This window comes from Carassius auratus, chromosome 18 (genome assembly GCF_003368295.1).
Source record: "Carassius auratus strain Wakin chromosome 18, ASM336829v1, whole genome shotgun sequence".
NCBI lineage: Eukaryota > Metazoa > Chordata > Actinopteri > Cypriniformes > Cyprinidae > Carassius > Carassius auratus.
The window spans coordinates 3,546,814-3,568,471 of NC_039260.1; the positions used below are offsets into that span (position 1 = coordinate 3,546,814).

General features: G+C 35.0%; 1 protein-coding gene across 1 annotated transcript; it reads left to right on the top strand.

The window, feature by feature from the left end:
• Positions 1-925: 925 nt before the first annotated feature.
• On the top strand, positions 926-21,576 carry LOC113117997 (von Willebrand factor). The gene is given in 24 exon segments (XM_074559964.1): positions 926-937; positions 1,191-1,432; positions 2,203-2,327; positions 5,891-5,979; positions 8,583-8,645; positions 9,883-10,054; positions 10,358-10,828; positions 11,659-11,919; positions 11,922-11,987; positions 12,761-12,831; positions 12,834-13,012; positions 13,071-13,174; positions 13,290-13,352; positions 14,391-14,486; positions 14,548-14,774; positions 14,889-15,051; positions 17,494-17,534; positions 17,640-17,747; positions 19,268-19,369; positions 20,224-20,303; positions 20,305-20,335; positions 20,445-20,484; positions 21,101-21,198; positions 21,274-21,576. Coding segments are annotated over 24 exon segments (3,096 nt in total). The 3' UTR covers positions 21,466-21,576.
• The last annotated feature ends 82 nt before the right edge of the window (positions 21,577-21,658 follow it).

Sequence of the window (21,658 nt, forward strand, 5' to 3'; positions counted from 1 at the left end):
TATCTGATGAATGGAGTTCTGGAATGTGCCAGAATACATACATAAATATAGGGCTGTAGGGCTGGGTTAGTAGTGTTTATAATTAACTTTACATCAAGACAAGTCTACAGTATGTCCTCATTTACACTGCTTATTAAGTATGGTTGTGAAGGAGAGTGCAAGCTCAATAACATATCTCTCTCTCTCTCTCTCTCTCTCTCTCTCTCTCTCCCTATAGGGCTATTAACTTTATATACCGAGCATCTCTCAACTCGACTGTATTCTGCCAAATAATCCATAATACACCTTTCTGTAAAAAAGAATAATATTAAGTATTTTCTGAATCAGGTGAGAAGTATGCACAAATTAAGGACTATTTGCAAACAGTCCAGAACAGTTCTAAACAAATTTGTTGGTGGATTTTGATGCAAGAGGACAAAAGGGGATGGACTTTTGGGCCATCCTTTCTTCAGGGGATGGACAGCGTTATTATGGACTACTTTGGGTATTTAAGCCAAAAACAACAGTTAAAGGTTAAATGTCTTGATGGATTTATACATGCAGCTTCTTACTTTACAAAGCATTCATGTATAGACTGGAACCACACTGATTACTTGTGGATTATTGTGATGCTTTTATCAGCTGTTTGGACTCTCATTCAGACGGCACCCATTCACTGCAGAGGATCCACCCATGAGCAACTGATGTAATGTTAAATTTCTCCAAATATGTTCCGATGAAGAAATATACTCATCTACATCTTGGATGACCTAAGTGTGAGTAAATGTTCATATGTAAATTTTTCTATTCAGTCTATTTTATGTTACTATATTAGCATAATTGTTGGGCATTAGTTTAAGTTACTTTTCAGTGCTGTGAAGGGTCGCCACTTAATGTCAAATGTACTGTACAGTTTGGGTCCTGAAGCAAGGATTTGATGTAGGACATGGTTTTGCCAGTAAGTTCGGGATCAACAAAGAATGATAGCATGTCAAAACCCATATTAATAATGAATGGAGTTCATGTGAACATGCTCTGAATACACAGCTGCAGTAAGGTTTTTCCAACAGTTAATCTTTCAGTTTTACAGACAGGTTACATCACAGAGGCTGTGAACTCACTGCATATGCTGCAGTTTGTGTGCATGTGTATGCTGTTTAGCTTGGCTCTAAAGTCCTCTGTTGGTTTGTCTTATCTGTCTTCACTTCCAGACTAATCCTTCGGTTCCTCCAATGCCCAGACTTCCTCCTATTGTCCTCTCTGAGTTTAAAAACAGGAATCACACCATCTCTCCCTCTCTTGTTCTTATAAAGTGTTTATTTTCTTCTAGGACTGGGTTCCAGTCATGTCTTCAGGATTGTGAGACACTGGACAGTAAAGACCTTGCACAGCAAAGTGCTTCAGAGAACCTGTTGCTGGGAGCCTGCAGCTGGGCAGAGGTCAGAGGTCAAAGGTAATAGGTGTTACACTACCAGCAAGCTGTCCTGAATATGCATTACAATATGCATTTGTTTCTGTGATTATTTCAAATCCTTGTATTAGACGTGGACATCTGTTTGGTTGTTTAAGGTTTATGTTTTGATGTTTAGGCATGCATAATAATACATTATAAAGGGTTATTATATGGGACAATGCATTATAATAATTCATAATGTGCGCTGTAATACATTATATCTTGTCAGAAATAATTATTACCAAATTTAAAATGCATAGTGTAACACTGAATTGACAGTGAATGAATTGAAATGAGTACAATGCATTATAAGGTGAATTAACATTTTTTTAACGCATTATGCATATAGGCTTTAAATAAAGTGTTACCAAATTATTTTTATTCACAATTAAATCCTGAAAAAAAAAGATATCAAGGCTTTAACAAAGATAGTAATCTTTCAACATAATATATGTTATTTTTGAGCAGCAAAACAGCATATTAGAATGATTTTGAAAGGATTATTTAACACTGAAAATTCAGCTTTACCATCACAATAATAAATTACATTAATTTAATTACATACTAATTACATACATATTAAAATCTTAAACAATTATTTAAAGCTTTAATTATATTTTTCAATATTATTATTATTTTGTAATGATATTTTTGATCAAATAAATGCAGACTTGGTTGATTACCGACCCCTAACTTTTAAATATTAGTTGTTGCTTTGATTATAAACAAGTGTGCAAGTGCTTGACTCTCTTTAACTCTTTTCTCTGTAGGTTTGGTGTCAGTGGAGGGGTCTGGTCACACATACACACATTTGACAGTGTGATTTATGAGTTCCCTGGAGACTGCAGCTACATGCTGGCGGGAGACAGCCAACACAGAAGCTTCTCCATACTGGGTAAAGGCCAGTCACACACAAAAACACAGGTTTTCATGAATTAAACAAGCTATGGCAGAGTTTGTACACTGTCAAGATGATTAAATGCCTGCTTTTGTGTACATGTTTACGGTGTCTTGGTGATTTCTCTCATGGAAAGAGGAAAGGAGTGACTTTGTTTCTTGGAGAATTCTTCGAGCTTCACCTCTCTGTTGATGAGATGCCGTCACAAGGAGCAAATGGCAAATATCCTATTCAAAATATATGCTTATGGATTGCTAACTAAAGGTGAATTCCAATGTGCATGATAAACTGATTTTTTTTTTTTTTTTTGGAAACTGGAATGTCAAAAAAAAACTAAAAAGAAGATTCTAGACTGAAGGAAAAAAATGTCTAAAATGTAAAAAAATTCACTCAGAAATTGCTAGTAAATATCATTAATAATTACAAAGAACACACATTGCACACTGCCATTCAAAAGTTTGGGATCAAGGATTTTTTATGTTTTTTAAAGAACTCTCTTCTGTACAACAAGTCTACATTTATTTGATCCAAAATACAGAAACAACAGTAATATTATGAAATATTATTGCAATTTTAAATAAAATTTCTATTTTAATATAATTTTAAAATGTAATTTATTCCTGCGATGCAAAGCTGAATTTTCAGCATCAATACTCCGGTCTTCAGTGTCACATGATCCTTCAGAAATAATTATAATATGCTGATTTATTATCAATGTTGGAAACTTACTTTTTTCAGGATTTTTTTGATGAATAAAAGTAAAAAAAAAAAAAAAAAAAAAAATATTAAAAAAAGCCCTTTATTCTAAATAGGAAGATGAGCAGAAGAGACTTTTCTAAAAAACATCAGAACTTTTGAACAGCAGTATATATTTTTACAGTGTATTTTCCCTATTTGATTTTTTATTTTAGGAATTCAAAATCATGATAACAATTCATATAGCATTTCTTTAGGTTTTTTTATATAAATGATCACTATACCCTGTTGAAAATACCAGCTTAGACTATAATTATTATGACATTATCAGACATTATCATGGCTGGTTTATACTGGTTAGTGTTGCCATTGCTAGTCAAAGTAGTTAAGCAGCCTGGTTTGCTACACCAGCTCACCAGCATATAAAACACTATTAGTTATGCTAGTCTTTTCAGCAGGGTAGCAGGATACCAGGATATACCAGCTTAACATGGTCAAGCTCAACCAGCTCTAATCAGGTTAATGGAAAAGTTTTCCTAATAAATAAAAATTGTTATCAAAAACTAAAAATAGATACTTAAACTAGTAAAAAATATATTAAAAAAATGGTAATTCTGAAAATAATATGCTGAAATAAAAAAATTCAAGAACAAAAATGACTTGTACTAAAATTTAAATAAAATAAAAATTACAGCTAAATTAAAAATGTACAAAACTAACAAAATGAATCCTAAAATTAAACAAAAGAAATGAAAATATTAAAATTGAAAGCATGATTCAAAATGTTAATAAATACTATAATAGTAAAAAAAAAAGATATATATACATATACACTACCAAAATAAAAGTGGTTATCATTTATTTACTCTCATATCATTCCAAACCTGTGAGACTTAATTTTTTCCATGAAATAGAAAAATAAATTCTGACTCCTCTATACCACAGAATAAAAAGGAATATTGACTGAGGCTGTCAAACTCCTGAGTAATTTGAAAAATAAAAGCACCATAAATGTTCAAAAGTAGTGCAGTGCATATTACTTGTGCACTGTATTTCAAATCTTCTGAAGTCATTTGATTGCCGTGTCTGAGGAAAAACCTAAATTTGTATTGTTTTATATAATAGTAATAATAATAATATAGTATATTGCCATATATTTACATTAGAATACCATTAGATAATATGTTCCTGCAGCTCAGTAGCAGAGCATTGCGTTAACTGCTGTGGGTCCAATTCCCAGGGAACACACATACAGGTAAAAAAAGAATAATAATTGTATAACCTGAATGCACTGTAATTCGCTTTGGATAATAATTGCTGCTAAATGTAAATTTAATGTAAATGTAATGGACCACTTTTGTAATAAATATGATATCAGTTTTATGGTGTTTTCTTGTCATTTTTTAAGCTTCCTAAACCTATTTTTTAAGCTTTTTAATCACCTAAACCAGTTTGATTCAGCTAACGATAAGTTTTGACCATCCAGAAACCCTGTACAACAATCTGTCACCTTAAGCTGGTTTTAGCTGGAATTTCCAGCAGTCTGGATCAGATGTTGTGTGTCTGACAATGCTGGGAGCTTTACGTGATGAAAATAATCCAGAAATACTTCCCATGTACATAATATAGAGTCTGTGTGTGCCGAATCTGGGACATGTATCAAATACTCCCGTGCTGCAAACCTGATATGTGAGCATATGTGTGTGTGTGTGTGGGTTTGCAGCTAAACCCAGCCTATGCTGGGAAAACGTGTGGTCTGTGTGATAATTATAATAGTAACCAAGGAGACGACATCTTAACAGTGGGCGGGCAGCTGAAGACATGCGTCGAAGGATTCGGGAACGCATGGAAGATGAACGCAGACTGTGACCATGTTCTATTGCAACCCCCAGATTCCTGCATTTTAAACCCAAAGAGAGGAATACACACTCACACACAGATACAGATACATGTACATTAACAAATATTACAAATCAGGGACACCACATGTCAATGTTTAAAAATGTTGCATTCAAAACACTAATTAATGGCAGTTACAGTCCAATAAAGATGCATATTTATAGACAATAAAAGCACTTTTAGGAATTTGATTGCTTGAAAGTATGATGTCATGATTTCTATATGCACTGAACACCAGATGGCAACACAGACCATCAGGTAATGTGTCCTATTGTTATTGGGACAAGGCCTGTTCCCAGTTAAGGGAGTGCTAGTCAACTGGAGGGGACATGGATACTGTGGTATATCTCATTCTGTCTGTTTACATGTCATAAAAAAGTTTTTTTGTTTTTCACCTTATTTATCACTACAAATGTATTGTCATTCTGAAACTGACACATTTACTTGAGAATAGAAGATGTTATGTCTTGTTTTCTAAAAAATATATCCAAATTAAGTAAGTTTACAACAAGAAATAAATATGTTCAATGTGGTAAGATTTTTATTTTATTTTATTTAAATTAACATTTCATTAATTTAAATATATATTTTAACATTTTTTAGTTATTTTTTAGTTTAATTTGAAATTGAGATTTATACAAAAATAAGCTTTCCATTGATATATGGTTTGTTAGGATAGGATAATATTTGGTTGAGATACAACTATTTGGAAATCTGGAATCTGCAGGTGCAGAAAAAAGAAATACTGAGAAAATCTCCTTTGAAGTTGTCCAAATGAAGTTTTTAGCAATGCATATTACTACTCAAAAACTAAGTGTTGATATATTTATGGTAGGAAATTTACAAAACATCTTCATGGAACAAGATCTTTACTTGATACCATTAGGACAGGAGACCAAACGTGTGTGTTTGTGTGTGTGTTTGTGCAGAACTGACCTGAGGTATGTGGGAGTGTGTGTAATCAGACGCTTTCTGTCGCTGCCTGAAGGTGATTGCAGTGGCTTCTGTGAGGAAGGTTGTTTTTGTCCCAGAGGACTCTTCCTCAGTGACGCGGGTGAGTGTGTGCCCCCCGAACATTGCTCATGCCACCATAATGGAGAGATCTTTTTAGCCCAGCGACATGATTGGTGACCATCACTCCATCTGGTTAGCAGGAAAAAAATATCACAGTTATTTTTCATAGAGATGCACATAAGCGTTTGGTAGCCTGATGTTTGGTCAAGCACCTGAACTGACCTGTCTTATTGTGTTCATATTTTTTCATGTTTTTGTAAGTGGATTCAAAAGTGGATTCATGCAATGCACTTCTAATAAAGCCACTGGATCTACTCTGTATGACCTCTTCTTTGACGAACGTCTTTGTGCTTCTAATGGAGCACAATTGCACTTAAACACATCAGAGACACAAAAGTGGACAGAATATTGTCAAGTGGCTCGGACAAGAACATATAATGAATTCTTTGAGTGTGTGTTTCATCTGTAGGGCAGCGCTCTATTTCTTGTCCTCCTCCGCTGCAGCGTTTGAGTGTGAGAGTATGAGGGATGCTGGGATAGAGTCTGCCAAGACCTGCCAGAATCTGAAAGTGAAAATGACATGACATACAGCCAAGTATTGTGACACATACTCAGAATTCGTGCTCTGCATTTAACCCATCCAAAGTGCACACACACAGCAGTGAAAACACACACACACACACTGTGAACACACACCCAGAGCAGTGCACCTGGACATGGAGTGTGTGAGTCATGTGTGTCTGGCTGTATGTGTCCACCTGGAATGGTAAGTGTGAGAGTCAACACTAGGAAACACAATAAAATTTATTAAACACTTAAAGCTGCAGTAGGTAACTTTTGTAAAAATATATATTTTTTACATATTTGTTAAACCTGCCATTATGTCCTGACAGTAGAATAAGAGACAGATAATCTGTGAAAAAAATCAAGCTCCTCTGGCTCCTCCCAGTGGTCATATTGCCATTTGCAGAAAGTCAGCCGCTCCCGGTAAGAAATCAACCAATCAGAGCTGTGGTCCGTAACTTTGTTTGTGTTCAAAATGTAGAAAAATTTATATAATAAGCGAGTACACCATGAATCCATTTTCCAAACCGTGTTTTTGGCTTGTCCTGAATCACTAGGGTGCACCTATAATAAGTGTTTATATTCGGACTATTTTAGATTTCTTCGTGGGTACCGCGGCGGAGTAACCCAGTACCTTTGTGATTCTTCATAGACATAAACAGAGAGAAGTAGTTCCGGCTACGATGTTCTTCCGCAAGACGCAAGCAGTTCTGTTTATTAACCTCTAGAGCGTCAAAAGTTCCCTATACCGCAGCTTTAAACACAATAGGACTGGTACATTCATATCAGAAGAGCTTCATTACTGTTTCACAAATTTTTACTGTTTTGATAAATATTTCTGTTTGTGAAATTATTTACAGCTTTATCAATTAAATCTTTTAAGTGGACTTTAAAGTGATGTTCAGGGTTCAATACAAATGTAACTTTATTAAAATCATATATGGTACATTGTTGATTTCCACTCTAACTTAAACTCCCACAGACTGTAAAAACAGTCTTTCAAAGTCTTTGGGGCAAGATATTCCAGATTTTAAATAATTTGACTGTATATATGAAATGTAATTTATTTTTAAGTTGCAAAGGTAGGGACGGGGAAGTCAAAATTATTACATTTCTGTGGTGACCGACAGGATGCCACTACGACTTACTAACACAAGAGCCATCTAGCAAAAAAATTTAAAAACAATGTTAATAAAATAATAAATCACAATCACAAATTATTTTAGAGATGGGTCTGAAACAGAGATGAGTAATAAACAGCATGTCACTACAAAAATGTGTTAGCACTTTATTTTACAGTCCTGTTCCTCATGTACATATTATGTACTTATTATAGTAATTACAATAACTATGTAATAACTAGGTACTAACCCTGAACCTACCCCTAAACCTAACCCTACTCCATGTAGTTACCTTGTTTTACCAGAACTTTCTTAGATAAATACACTGTAAGTACACTATAAATACATGTACGTACACTGTAAAATAAAGTGCAACCAATGTAAATATTAAAAAAATACTATTTTACTATCTATTTTGAGAATAAAATCATGGTGTTTTGAATAAAATAACAGGCTTTTCATGAGAATAAAAATTGCAAAGTTTAAAAGAATAAAGTAGTAGCATTATGAGATGAAGTCCTAGCATTATTAGATTACATAAATTCATGAGGAGCATAACATCAAAGTGAAGTGCAGTCAGCCACCGGTTGCTACTTCAGATTGCACAAAAGAGGCAATTTCCTGAATGTCTGTCTTGTTCCTTCTTATGAATAAATTCAATTTAATAGATAACAGCTCCATTGTCCTCTTACTAATGACAGTTGATGTTGATACAGCAATAGACCAAGGATTTCTTTGTTAGTAAATCCTGCACTACGATATAACAATATGCACCACATCCATTTGCATTTATAAAGCTGCTGACTCTTTGCTCTACTCCTACTGCAGCATTTTTCATGTAATATTTTTTTATTTTTTATATGTACATTATTTACACAGTATTATGCATTTCAACTCCTACTCCTATGATTTTATTCACATAACATTATGACTTACAAGCAACACATGTTTGTTCTAGACAGGAGTGTCAGTGTTTCGTATTGGAGTGGGTAACCAGTATGACCAGACTGATTCTGGACCAGTAACTTAATCTGCCAAAAAAACCTTTAAAGCAACAGCTGCTCACTAACAACTCACTTAATTTACGGCTAGTAACATATTCTGTGCATGTTGCAAAGATGAATGCTTGGACTTTACCAGCATGCATGCTGTACTCCACATGCACTTTTGGGTGATGATAGCAGTAGCTAACCTCTGAACTCAAGGGGGCGATAGAGTTACATTTAAACGTTTATCCCATTAAAGCTCTGTTTGATGTTGGGCATTTAGCTATAAATGTCAACATTTGAACCAGTTTGCTTTTAAAGAGTCTCTTCAGTCTGTTGGCTGCAGATGTCCTTAAAGAGAAAAATGACCACTGAAAACAGCTCATACTAATGCCCCCTTTAACACAACATTTCAGAAATCAACAAATGCATACAGTAGCTCATGTAGACAGAAGTGTTTGCGTTCACTTACTTGCATAAAATATCATTTTAGCTGCATGATTTAGGGCTGTTTGGGGCTTTTTCTGAAATTGTAAAATTGAAGATTATAATGTTCCAGGTTTGTAGAGCTGCACAATTTAGCCCCAAATTTTGTGATTATGTAATAACAATAATAATAATTGCATCGTATTGTAAAATTATTATTTTTATTATAATGATTATTATTATCGTAGATCAAATATTAAACAAAATCCTTTTATAATGTTTCATTGTAAAATAAAAAAAGCATTTAAGAAAAAGAATGTAATAATAATAATTTTTTAATAGTAAAACTCTAATATTACAATAATAATATTTATGGATGTCTTAATTTCTTCATTTTCAAATGTTAAGCCATCAAGCTTTTATTTGGATAAAAAACTGCAGTGTCAGTTTATAAGGACTTTTCTTCACGAGTTTAAGAAGATAGTTGTCGTGTGCTGTGTTTTCAAATTCATGTTACAAAAGACTCAACGATAGAGCGGATGCAGGGAGAGAGATCCAGATGGTTTTACTTTGAACCGAGGCACTTCTGAGCCACTGAAAACACTTGATCATGTGTTGTTATGGTTGTGTGTATAAAAGAACACAGTGCTGCACTTCACTCTGAAACACGCAACACATACAGTATACTACATGTGAATAAATTGCAGTCTTTCTGAAATTATATTTGCACTTAGCTATTGTTATATTGTTTTTATTTGGATTAATCGTGTAGTATCTACTGCTGACTAACGAAGGCTCCTGATGTTCTGGTTTGTAAGTATCTATTCTATTTTTTCTTTCCATCAGTCTGGGGAGACATTACCAGATGGTTGTCACTCAGTGCTGTGCAACCCATCAGGAACAGTAATGGCGCAGAGCCACCACATCAACTGTGAGAAGATGGAGCCTCTCGTCTGCAAAAATAGCCTCCCAGCCCTCCACTACAATCACATCTACAGCTGTACCTGGACCTGCCCCTGTACAAACACACATCCCTCACTATACAACAACCAATCCTGTTATGAATCTCACATTAGACACCAATATATGACACAATACATCGCACCACACCTTTGCTGTGTAAAGAAATAGCACCTGTGGTTTTAAACAGTTGTTTTATTGACTCATTATGTGATCAGACTGCCGAAAATAGTCATTTTTACTCAATCTTGGCATAAAGAAACTTAATTAATCATGCACTGAAGCCAAGTGACAACAATTTAGAGAATTATGAAAATGCATAAACTTCTAGCCTTAATATGCATACTTTTATTCCTACAAGGTAGTTGTATGGGCAGCTTCACTAGTCATGTTGTGTCATTTTCGGTTGCGGCTTTGAAGCTGAGAGCCGCTTACTCCTATTTGCTGCTTCACTCAGGCGGGGCGGAGCTAGTATTGCATACAGCTGCCTGTCAAAGCATGAACAATCAGATCTGAATGAAGAGTCTGGAGCTGAGGGAGGGCAGGATGAGTGTGGTGCTACAGGATGACATGCAAAGTGCATCCATTGCAAAGTTCACTAAGTTAGCAGAGAGGGTCAGCATGTTGTCTGTGTTGCAGGTGACTGTGGGTGGTGTAATTACCGCTGTCCCATTCAGGAGTGAGGGAGTGACTGTCACACAGATTGGTGCAATACTGCACCTGCTGAGATCAGAGCAGCATGGATTCACACTCACCTTCACTCCCCTCAGCAATCAATTAATGCTCAATATGGACATCGCCATGAAACCCAACACCACTGGCTTATGTGGTAAATACACTTCCTTTTAGCTTGCGACTGTAGGAAAGTATTATTCTGAAACTATATATATATATATATACAAAGAGAAAGAGAAATTACCATATAAATGAAATCTTCATATTCACACACAAACACACACAGATATATATATATATATATGAATGGAATTTTTCATATGAAATAAATGTTTTAACATTTGTTAATACAAATTGTATATTTATTCGTAATCATATGGGGTATTTCCATGAAATGATATTAACATTTTGTGATATAGGCCTAGAAATAATCCATCTAATGTCACCTATAGAAATTTATATTTATTTCAATAGTTAAAATGTATGTTTCTTCAGAATTATAAAATTATATTTGAATTTGATGACTGACTGTGCATGTATGTATTCATTTTTATACACACACACACACACACACACATATAAGAACTTTAATTCAATCGTTAAATATTTTTTTCTTAATAAGTTAATAAATTATATTTGAATTTAATAATTGAATATATATATATATATGTATATTGTATTATATATAATGTATTGAAAATATATACACATAGTAGATATTTATATTTATTTTAATATTTAAATGTTAATTTCTTCAAATGTAAAATTTTAATTAATTATCTAACAATTTATCTAAACACGAAACAAACGTTTCTTTGTATTGCAGATACACTTTTTCTGTCATTCTAATTTAAAGTCCAGTTCAGCATCCTGTGGGGGTGTCATCCTGAATCGAAATGGAGCCATTTTTTACACTTTCCTAACCTCCCATACCATTTTTCCCAACCAGCCATAGTATACAGTATGTGTGTGATGTACATAACTTGCCAATCTCTGCTGATCAGACAGGTCTGGTGTTTTCTGACGGCCGTGTGACCACAGACCCTGACGTGTATCTGAAGGAACGGGCTCTGGATGAGTGTGTCCAGCATCAGGAGGTTCAGTCAAGTTCCGTGGGGGTGATGAAGGGCGATGTGTTGAACTCTGAGGCGTTCAGCCGCTGTCACGCGCTGGTCCCCCTGCAGGACTATGTGCAGATCTGCCGGACCGCGGCCTGCCAGCCTAATGCTGTGTGTGACCTTGTTACTGCATCCAGCAGGGAGTGTGTGACTGGAGGACTGGTGTCTTCTGTGATTAATGAGTCATGAAGTGAAGCCGCGAGGACCCTGTGTGTCTCAGTTCAGTGAGATGGTGATACTTTGATCAGCAGAACAAACAGGAGTTATTACAGATCTGTGTGCTGTAATGAAAGTCTCAAGCTTGAAAGAAAGAAGCATACATCATACAGCATACAGAGGTATTATGGAATAGTTGCCCCAAAAATGAAAATGATGGCATTATTTAATCACCCTCATGTTGTTCAAAACCTTGCTATTACAACCACAAGAAGATACATATTTACACAGATCTTGGCATCCAACAGAGGTTCACAGTGACCTCTGAAAATGACAATACAAAGTAGTCTTCTAAAGATATGCCACAGAATTTTGCGATAAAATTGTTATTTTATATATAAATAAATTAAAATATAAAAACGAATAAGCAATGAATTAAACATTTTCATATAAAATAATCCTTTCAAATAAAAAATAAATTTTGTGTTTCATGGAGGAAAAAAAACGGTTTGAAACAACATGAAGGTGAGTATTTAGTGATCAAAATTGATCCCATGGTGTTCAATTCATCAGTGTACATTATTAAAGGTATCATGAAAATGTAAGAACTTTCTCCACCTCCATTTCTCCAATTTTCCTTCCTGCAATTTTAACCAGCTTTAACCGTCACATGACATAATATCCAAACATTTATTCTGGATGAAATCAAATCTCTCCCCCCACATTATTTCTTACAGTATATTCATGTCACTAATAATTTGTGTTCTACTTGAATACAGAATACTTGAATTTCCCATTGTATTTTCTGTGTGTAGCCATGTCATGCTTAAACTCAGTGGAATACGATGCGTGTCGAAGCAGATGTTTGGAGCAGTGCGGACAGGGAGGCAGTTCTGTCCTGGTGACATGATGGGTGATGGTTTAATGAAGGGCAATGGATCAGCATGCTTGAACACCCCCACAGAGGGCTGTTTCTGCCCTGAAAGATTCGTGTTAATGGGAGATAAGTGTGTAAGCAAAGAGACCTGCACCCAGTGTCTGGACCACCATGAGAAAACCCACTAAGTATATTGATTTTACCATTTATTAAACACCACATATTTCTGATATTGCTATTGCCACCACTTTATAAAACCAATAAGCCTCTGGCAGTCTCATGATTCTGGTGTGTGTGTCTCTGGATCAGCAGCGCATTAACTGCACAGTGTTGCCTTGCATCAATGCTAAAGGTAAAGACACAATGTGTCTCTCACTATCACTCTCATGCACTACACAATTAACAGCCCCATTTCTTGAAGTGGTTTCTCAGTGTGTGTTGTCATGGCAACAGTTGCTGTGCTACAGCCCCAGAGTGTGGACAATGTGAGGTTCTTCGGGAGAAGACGGGATCTGAGTGCTGTACACATCTAACACAGAGAATACAGAAATAATGTGCATTTATACATTTAATGTATCCATAATGTATATTCTACTCATTAATTGCGATATTAAATATGAATGTATATTAAATAAATTTCAAAAATATATACATGTATGTATGTATATTTATCGTGATTAATCGATTTGACAGCTGTTATTTTGAAAATACTTATTTCATACATCTCTTTTTTTATGGTTATACAAATTCTGGATTCAGAAAAGCATAGGCAGTTTGAGTGACATGGAGAGACACAGAGAAGACTGTTGACGAGGAATTGCTGAATAAAGTCGTCATTTTTGTTTTCTTGCCTTACAAACAGTATTCTCATCGCTTCATAACGTTACGGTTGAAACACTGATGGCAGATGGACGACGTCTTTCATACTTTTCTGGACTTTGACAGTGGAACTTACTTGACAGTCACGTGCCTCCCGGTTTTCATCCAAAATATCTTAAATTGTGTTCCGAAGACGAACTAAGCTTTTACAGGTTTGGAACGACATAGGGTTGAGTGATTAATGACAAACTTTTCATTTTGGGTTGGAGTATCCCTTTAAATATTTGTCCATGATACAATGATCAAAACCACATAATATAAAATGCAATATATTTGGATATATTATCAAGTTTATCCAGAACATTTTCAAATGCCATACTGTATCATTCTTGGCACGGGGATGAATCTATACTACTACAAAAAAGAACTGAGGGAATTCATGAGGAAGATAGAAAGGGTGTACCGAAACTGCAATAAGTTCAGTACTTAAATTACAAATCTTTTAAAATAAATACACACACCTCCGCCACGTCTTTTCCCCAGTTGTATCTTCATCTCTGAATGTGTAGAAATAGCAGTCTTTTTCTGCTTTAAATGTGAATTCAACTGTACATTAAACTTTTATGACCGGATTCCACAATTCCATCCACGTGAAAAGAAAATATTTGAGCCTTTGATACGTGATGCTTTTACCACCCATACTTACAGATATGATACACCTGTTGGCTCTACCAAATTATAATGTTGTTAATCTACTGTGTGTGACCTGAACTGTAAGCGGTCAGATCCCCCTCACTGCAATCACAGGCTCAGTGTTGTCCTCACAAACCCAAGAGATTGTCCGCCACACACACACACACACACACACTTGTTAATTTCACAAAGATGGTTTTCAATCACATCAATCTATTTACTGCCCTCTCTCAGTTTGTAAAAAGGATCAGTGCCCTGTGACAACATCACCATCCTGCCCTGCATACAAGTAGCTGTCGGTCACACTGACGGAGTGCTGTGATTCATGTGAATGTGTGTGTGACTGTCAAAACATCACTCGCACCTGCCCCCCGGGTTACATCACGGAGACCACCGCCAATGATTGCGGCTGCATAGAGGTCACCTACACGCCCGATAAGGTTGGCACGCTTTTGTTCTCTCGCTGCGCATGTGTTATTCACTTGCCCTTGCAGCTTCATGTCCTGATGAGTGTACTCTGCAATCAGCATGTAATCGACTATTTATATGAGCAGGTGTGTCTGGTGGACGCTGTGGTCTACCAGGTGGGGAGCAGGTGGGAAGAGAAGTGTTAAAGCTACACCTGCACGGAGCAAGTAGACTGAGAGACCGGCCTGCATATTGTTCAGTGTGTGGACCCTCTCTGCAACCAGATCTGTCCTGTGGTGCGTCCTTTCTGTTTGAAAATCATCACCGCCTATTTGTATATTTTCTTATTTTTGACTATTAACTGCTTTTGTTATTTTGATATGTACATCAATCATGATACATATACTGTATACATATATATTAAAACATTCATTCTTATTTCAGTAAAAAAAAAAACTATAATTAAAACACTTTATTAAAAGCCTTTATGTATAAAGCATTTAAAAAGTCGTTTTAATGCATTAATTATGCCTTGTAATGCACATTATAATGCATTGTACAATATGAATAATTCTAACCACAGTTGATACATTATAACACTTACCAATTTATTGTTACACTATGCTTTTAAAATGTTTTTATTATTATTATTTATGACAAAATATAATGCCTTAAAAATGCACATTATGAATAGTTATAATTCAATAACCCTTTTATAATGCATTATACATAAACGCTGTAAGTGAAGTGTTTCCAAATGTTTTTATTAATATTTTTTAACTCTGCATCCTTAAATTAGATCATATAAGGCCTTTTTGGCATATCAGCATTTTTCTTTTAAATTCAAGATGCAGGGGTGTGTATTAATTTGTGAACTGTTTTAAATTTGATTCATTTTTATGAACTCTGAATATTTTTTTAAGATCATAAGTCACTTTAAAAGATGATATGTAGTTGATTTTACAATGCATTTAACTTCTGTATTGTGACATACTTTATGAATATTAATCTGATTTCATCAGTTTCAGGCTATGATATTATGACTGATTTTTTATAAAGCATGCATATTATTATGCATACTTTCATAAGGGATTTGAATTCCTTGGATTCAGGTATTACATTTGTCTGCACTTACGTATGGACAAAAAAAAACATTTAATGTGGGTTCATTCAAATTTGCAATGAAATGGAAGTAAAGACAGATCTTTTCTTTCATATTGTGTCATACATCCAAGTGAAATGGATTCGAAAACAAGAGACTTGGTTCTATCCATCGGTTGTTCAATGGATTTTGAGATGTGGATGTTGCACAAAAATGGGATAAATATGTACGAACGAGACAGTTTAAGTGGACTGAATGATTGGAGAAATCCAACATGCATCACCAGAGAGAAGTCATTTTGATTTGACATTAACAAACAAGATATTGTTTATTTCCAATCATGCATGTTTAGCTCTAAACAACCAGAATGGAAAAGAACAAAAATGTTATGCTTAACATATTTCCAATCAGGAACAAAATCTGGGAACAATCATATCATGCTGCTTTGTAATCACACAAAAATACTATATTTTTCAGTCTGCTTTCAGACTGGCTCTTTTCATTACAATGCAACATAGAAAGTGTTATAATTTCTCCCATTATTTTCTATACTAGTGGACCGTCTCCATATATAATGTCTCTTATTATACCTCAAATTATGCAGGATGATGTTGGATGGGGAGCTATTATTTCTTTATAGATTCACAAAAAAAGGAGGTTATTTTATAAATTGATTCCCATATAGTGACCAAAATATGATAAACTCTTTTGATTGTGTCAGTAATTAACCACCAAGAACATCGTAGCAACCAAATACCCAGCCAGCTACTAACAACAGTACTTTGTTCAGAAAATGTAAAAATAAAATCTAATTTCCCTCCCCTTAGTCATATAAACAACAGGAAACAATTTAAAACTGAAGAAAAGCTATTACAATATGATGAAAGGCGCATATTTTTTTCACTTACAATAACAGGCAGTGATGAATCATGCATAGTAAGCCCGGGACATTTATCTATGATTCCACATTGATAAAGGCTTAAATTTTTTATATTTATTCAAATATGACAATGCAATGTTCTTTGCATATTTGTGGCAAAAAAGCTAAATATTAGGAATTCACATTCACAACTCATCTGAAGAGTAAAATCTTTGCATAATCGTTATTCCTTTAGGTGAGAGTTGCATGATCATCTAAATCTTAATTTAGATGCCAACAATTAGATATACAATACAAATATGTATAATTGTTTAATACCGATAAACCAAAGCCAGAATTTACTTTTTTGAATTTAAATTAAGTTTTATTTAAACAATTCATAAGAATCATTTAATATGGCTCGTAATATTTATTTATTCATTTAATTCATAAAGCAGCAAAGGCAAACTTATAGTACAAATTTAAAAACAAAAACATAACACGTCAACGTTAATAACAATACAGTGATATAAAAATAGAGCTGTTATATAAGCTATTGCAGTTTGATATTTTATTTTAAAAAATTATACAATTTTCCTTGAAGTCTTGTTAAAAATGTCCATTAATAATAATAAAAAAAAGAATTCGGACTGAAGCTGATGATTTTTAATAATACTCGTCAAATCCTATTCGGTGTCTAAAGTGTTAATTTTGGAGCCTGTACACACATTGCTCGTACAGCGCTGCTCTCTGTCATCTTTCCTTAGACATTAATGCTTTTTTTCTTCAGTTCCAGTGGATGTCTGCATGCTGAATCAAACTGTTATTGCGGTAAAGACGTACAGTTAACATACAGAATACTGATGTGCCGTGTGCAGATGTCTTGGTGCATAACAGATTGACTTTAGGGGTCTTTCTGTGTGTGTGTGTGTGTAGGCTGGAGAGCGAGTGATGCTGGATGTGTGCACACTCTGTGAGTGTGTGAGAGATAAGAGGAGTTATCGGCTCTCTTGCAGGAAGATGAGCTGCTCCCCCTTCTCAGAAGTAAAACCCTCACTCTGAGGATTATTAAAGGGGTAGTTCACCCAAAAAAATTACGATTCTCTCATCATTTACTTACCCTCATGTCGTTTAAAACCCATGTGACTTTCTGTCATCCACAGAGCACAAATGCAGATGTCTTGCCCATGTCTGAAAACGTCCAAGCTGTTTTTGCATGCAATGAAAATGCGATAAAAGGAGCATTACTTTTAAAAAAGCAGCTCTTCAATTTCATTCACATTTTTGTGTTGGATATGCTGCACTTACATGTGTCAGGTTTTGATGTCCTTAAAGCCAAACGCTCCTCAAACGCCTTTTGAATAAGAAAATAAGAAGAGAAAGACAGTCATTAAATATGACATGAGGAGAAATAAATGATGACATAATCTTCATTTCTATGGAAACAGTTTCTTAAAGGACTGTCAGCTCTATATGTATGAGTAAAGTCACATGTGTGCTTTGTTTTGTAGCGATACAGTTGTGGTTATATAATTAGAATATCATCAAAAAGTTGATTTATCTCACTAATTCCATTAAAAAGGTGAAACTTGTATATTATATTCATTCATTACACACACACTGATATAATTCAAATGTGTATTTCTTTTAATTTTGATGATTATAACTGACAACTAAAGAAAAAACCAAATTCAGTATCTCAGAAAATTAGAATATTTTGAAAAGGTTCAATATTGAAGACACCTGGTGCCATTGACACCTTGCTCATGGAGGGCAAGACACAAAAGGTCATTGCAAAAGAGGATGGCCGTTCACAGAGCTCTGTGTCCAAGCACATTAATAGAGAGGTGTGGGAAGGGAAAGATGAGGTGGAAAAAAGTATACAAGCAATAGGATAACAGCACCCTGGAGAGGATTGTGAAACAAAACCCATTCAAAAACGCAGCCATATACCAGGAAGTTTTAGAGCACTTCATGCTTCCTGCTATTGAACAACTTTATGCAGATGCAGATTTCATTTTCCAACAGGACTTGGCACCTGCACACAGTGCCAAAGCTTCCAGTACATGGTTTAAGGACCATGGTATCCCTGTTATTAATTGGCCAGCAAACTCGTCTAACCTTAACCCCATACAAAATCTATGAGGTATTGTGAAGAGGAAGATGTGATATGTCAGACCCAAGAATGCAGAACAGCTGAAGGCCACTATCAGAGCAACCTGGGCTCTCATAACACCTGAGCAGTGCCACAGACTGATCGACTCCATGTCACGCCGCATTACTGCAGTAATTCAGGCAAAAGGAGCCCAAACTAAGTATTGAGTGCTTTACATGTTCATACTTTTCAGTTGGCCAAGATTTCTAAAAATCCTTTCTTTGTATTGGTATTGGTCTTAAGTTATATTCTAATTTTCCTTAGTTGTCAGTTAAAATCATCAAAATTAAAAGAAATAAACACTTTAAATATATCAATCTGTGTGTAATGAATGAATAAGAGTTTCACTTTTTGAATGGAATTAGTGAAATAAATCAACTTTTTGATGATTTTCTAATTATATGACCAGCACCTGTACGCACTGGAGCCGATACCTAATGCTTGCCGTGGACGTTGTGTAGTAACTGCATGTAGCATCTGACGATCTGATGGACAGCTGGTCACTCTGAAAGTAATAAATATGTGCAGACACAGTCATGAGTCAATGTCAAAATAGCCAGAATAGTCATTGTGGAAGACACAGGTTTGAATCCCCCCTCGCTCACCACTAACTACCTCTACCTGCCAGTAAACACAGTTAATGGACAAGAAAATAAAAAAGCCATATGTTTAGCATGCAGCTTTGCTTAGAAGAACCGTTTCAAAAATTGCAAATGCACCCATGAAGTATATACACTACCATTTAAAATAACTTTTAATGAGCATGGACCACCCATTTTATTGATCAATAGTGACTGTAAAAATATTTATATTTCAAATAATCACTGTTATATGGAACTTTCTATTTTTAATTTAAAAAAATAATTAAATAAAAAAAAACAAATTAGTTTATTAGTATGATTACTGAAGTTTAATGTGACATTGGGAGTAATGAAGCTGAAAATTCAGCTTTGCATCACAGGTAAAATATATTTTGAAATATATTCAAAAAGAAATTTAAATTGTAATAATATTTCATAATATAACTGTTTTTACTGCATGTTTGATCAAACAAAGGTAGCCTTTGTGACAAAAGAGATTGCTTTCAAAAATCTTAAATCTTATCAACCCCAAACGTAAGAACAGTAGAGTCTATATTGGCCACTGCTAATCAATCAATGAAGAATACTACAGAAGAAAACTCAAAATCAGAAAGTGAAGTGATCTGCAATCTAAATGTAAAAATCAATTATTCTTGAGGAGTCATATGAAACTACCTTTCATTGTGAGCCAGTAGTTTGAGACCCCTATAAATGCTCTATATGTTCTACTGATTTTCAGACAGATAGTGTCATAAATCTGTACATACAGTATGTGTCTATTCAGGCAAATGCAATGCATACAGATGGCTGCACTAAACACACATGCAGTGTGAATAAAGATGAAGAACTGGTGCTGGAGATGCTTGTTTGACCGCAAACGCTGTCTGGAACATGGGGTACACACACACACACACACACACACAGACTTTACTTTCTATTTGTAATAAAGAACATTTATTTTGCCGCACAATAATGAATGTGAAACAATGTATTTTTTATCCACAGGGTAAAATAAGCCAGATTGGAGACACTTGCTGTGAGATGTGTAAGAACAACCACCAAAACCATCATTCATATATCCTGCTCAGTTTATAAACTCCCTCCCATGGCTGCACAATAAATCGTAATAAAACCGAAATTGTGGTATGGATTAGTGAGATTATCAAATCACAAGTCCGCCACTTCATTAAATAAATATATGCACGTGTTAAAGAGTGAAGCATGTCACTGTGTTCATTAACAGGTGGGCAGCTCATGATCCAGTGTTTTTCATGATCTCAGAGCTGCTCGGTTCACTGTAAATGCTGTAACACACAAACTTCATTTCTGCACCCACTTTAACTTCCTAGATTTGCGATGAAATGCTCATCAACATAAAAGAAGCAAATCAGAGGCTCCCCACTGTTTTACGTCAAAATAAAATGTGATGGTTTGAACATTTGAAAATGAAGAAATTAAGACATAAATGTTAGTATTGTAATTCTAGTTGTAATATAAAATAAAATCTATAAATTTTTTCTTAAATACTGTTTTTTTTTATTTTACAGTGGACTATTATAACAATAATGTTTCTTTTATTATTTAGTTATATTTAGATGTTGTTGTTGATCTGAGAATCATGTTCACTGATCTGAACATGATGTGTGCATATGTCTGTTTAGGTACTGAGCCAGAATGCAGAAGGACTGTGGGTTTGCTGAATTACATTAGAGTGGATGACTGCCAGTCAGAAGAGAAGATAGAAGTCACTTTCTGCAAAGTAAGTCAATGCATTTTTGTGTTTTATTGCAGCAATACCATGAAGCTATGTACATATTATGAATCTGTCTTTTTCTCTCACTGTGGCAGCAAGTCTATGTACTCACTGGACAAGCACAAGGTCGAGAGTGAGTGTGTGTGTTGCTCAGCTACAGGCACGGTGCCCATGAATGTTCCCCTGCGCTGCGCTAACGGCACACAAACACACCACCAAGTCCTCGCCATCACCGGCTGCGACTGCATGTCACACGCTTGTCCGACCAACTGAAGCAGACAACTGATAAAATAACATACAAGTGAAAAACTGATACAATACACTTTTATATATGCATCTACAGCCAGTATGTTGCTCAGTGGAGTATTTAACCACTGGTAATTGAGCACTTTATCATACATTTCTGTTTTTATTTCAACATATAAAGCAGGGTTCCTCAAATCTTGTAAGGGAGGGCCAATGCCCT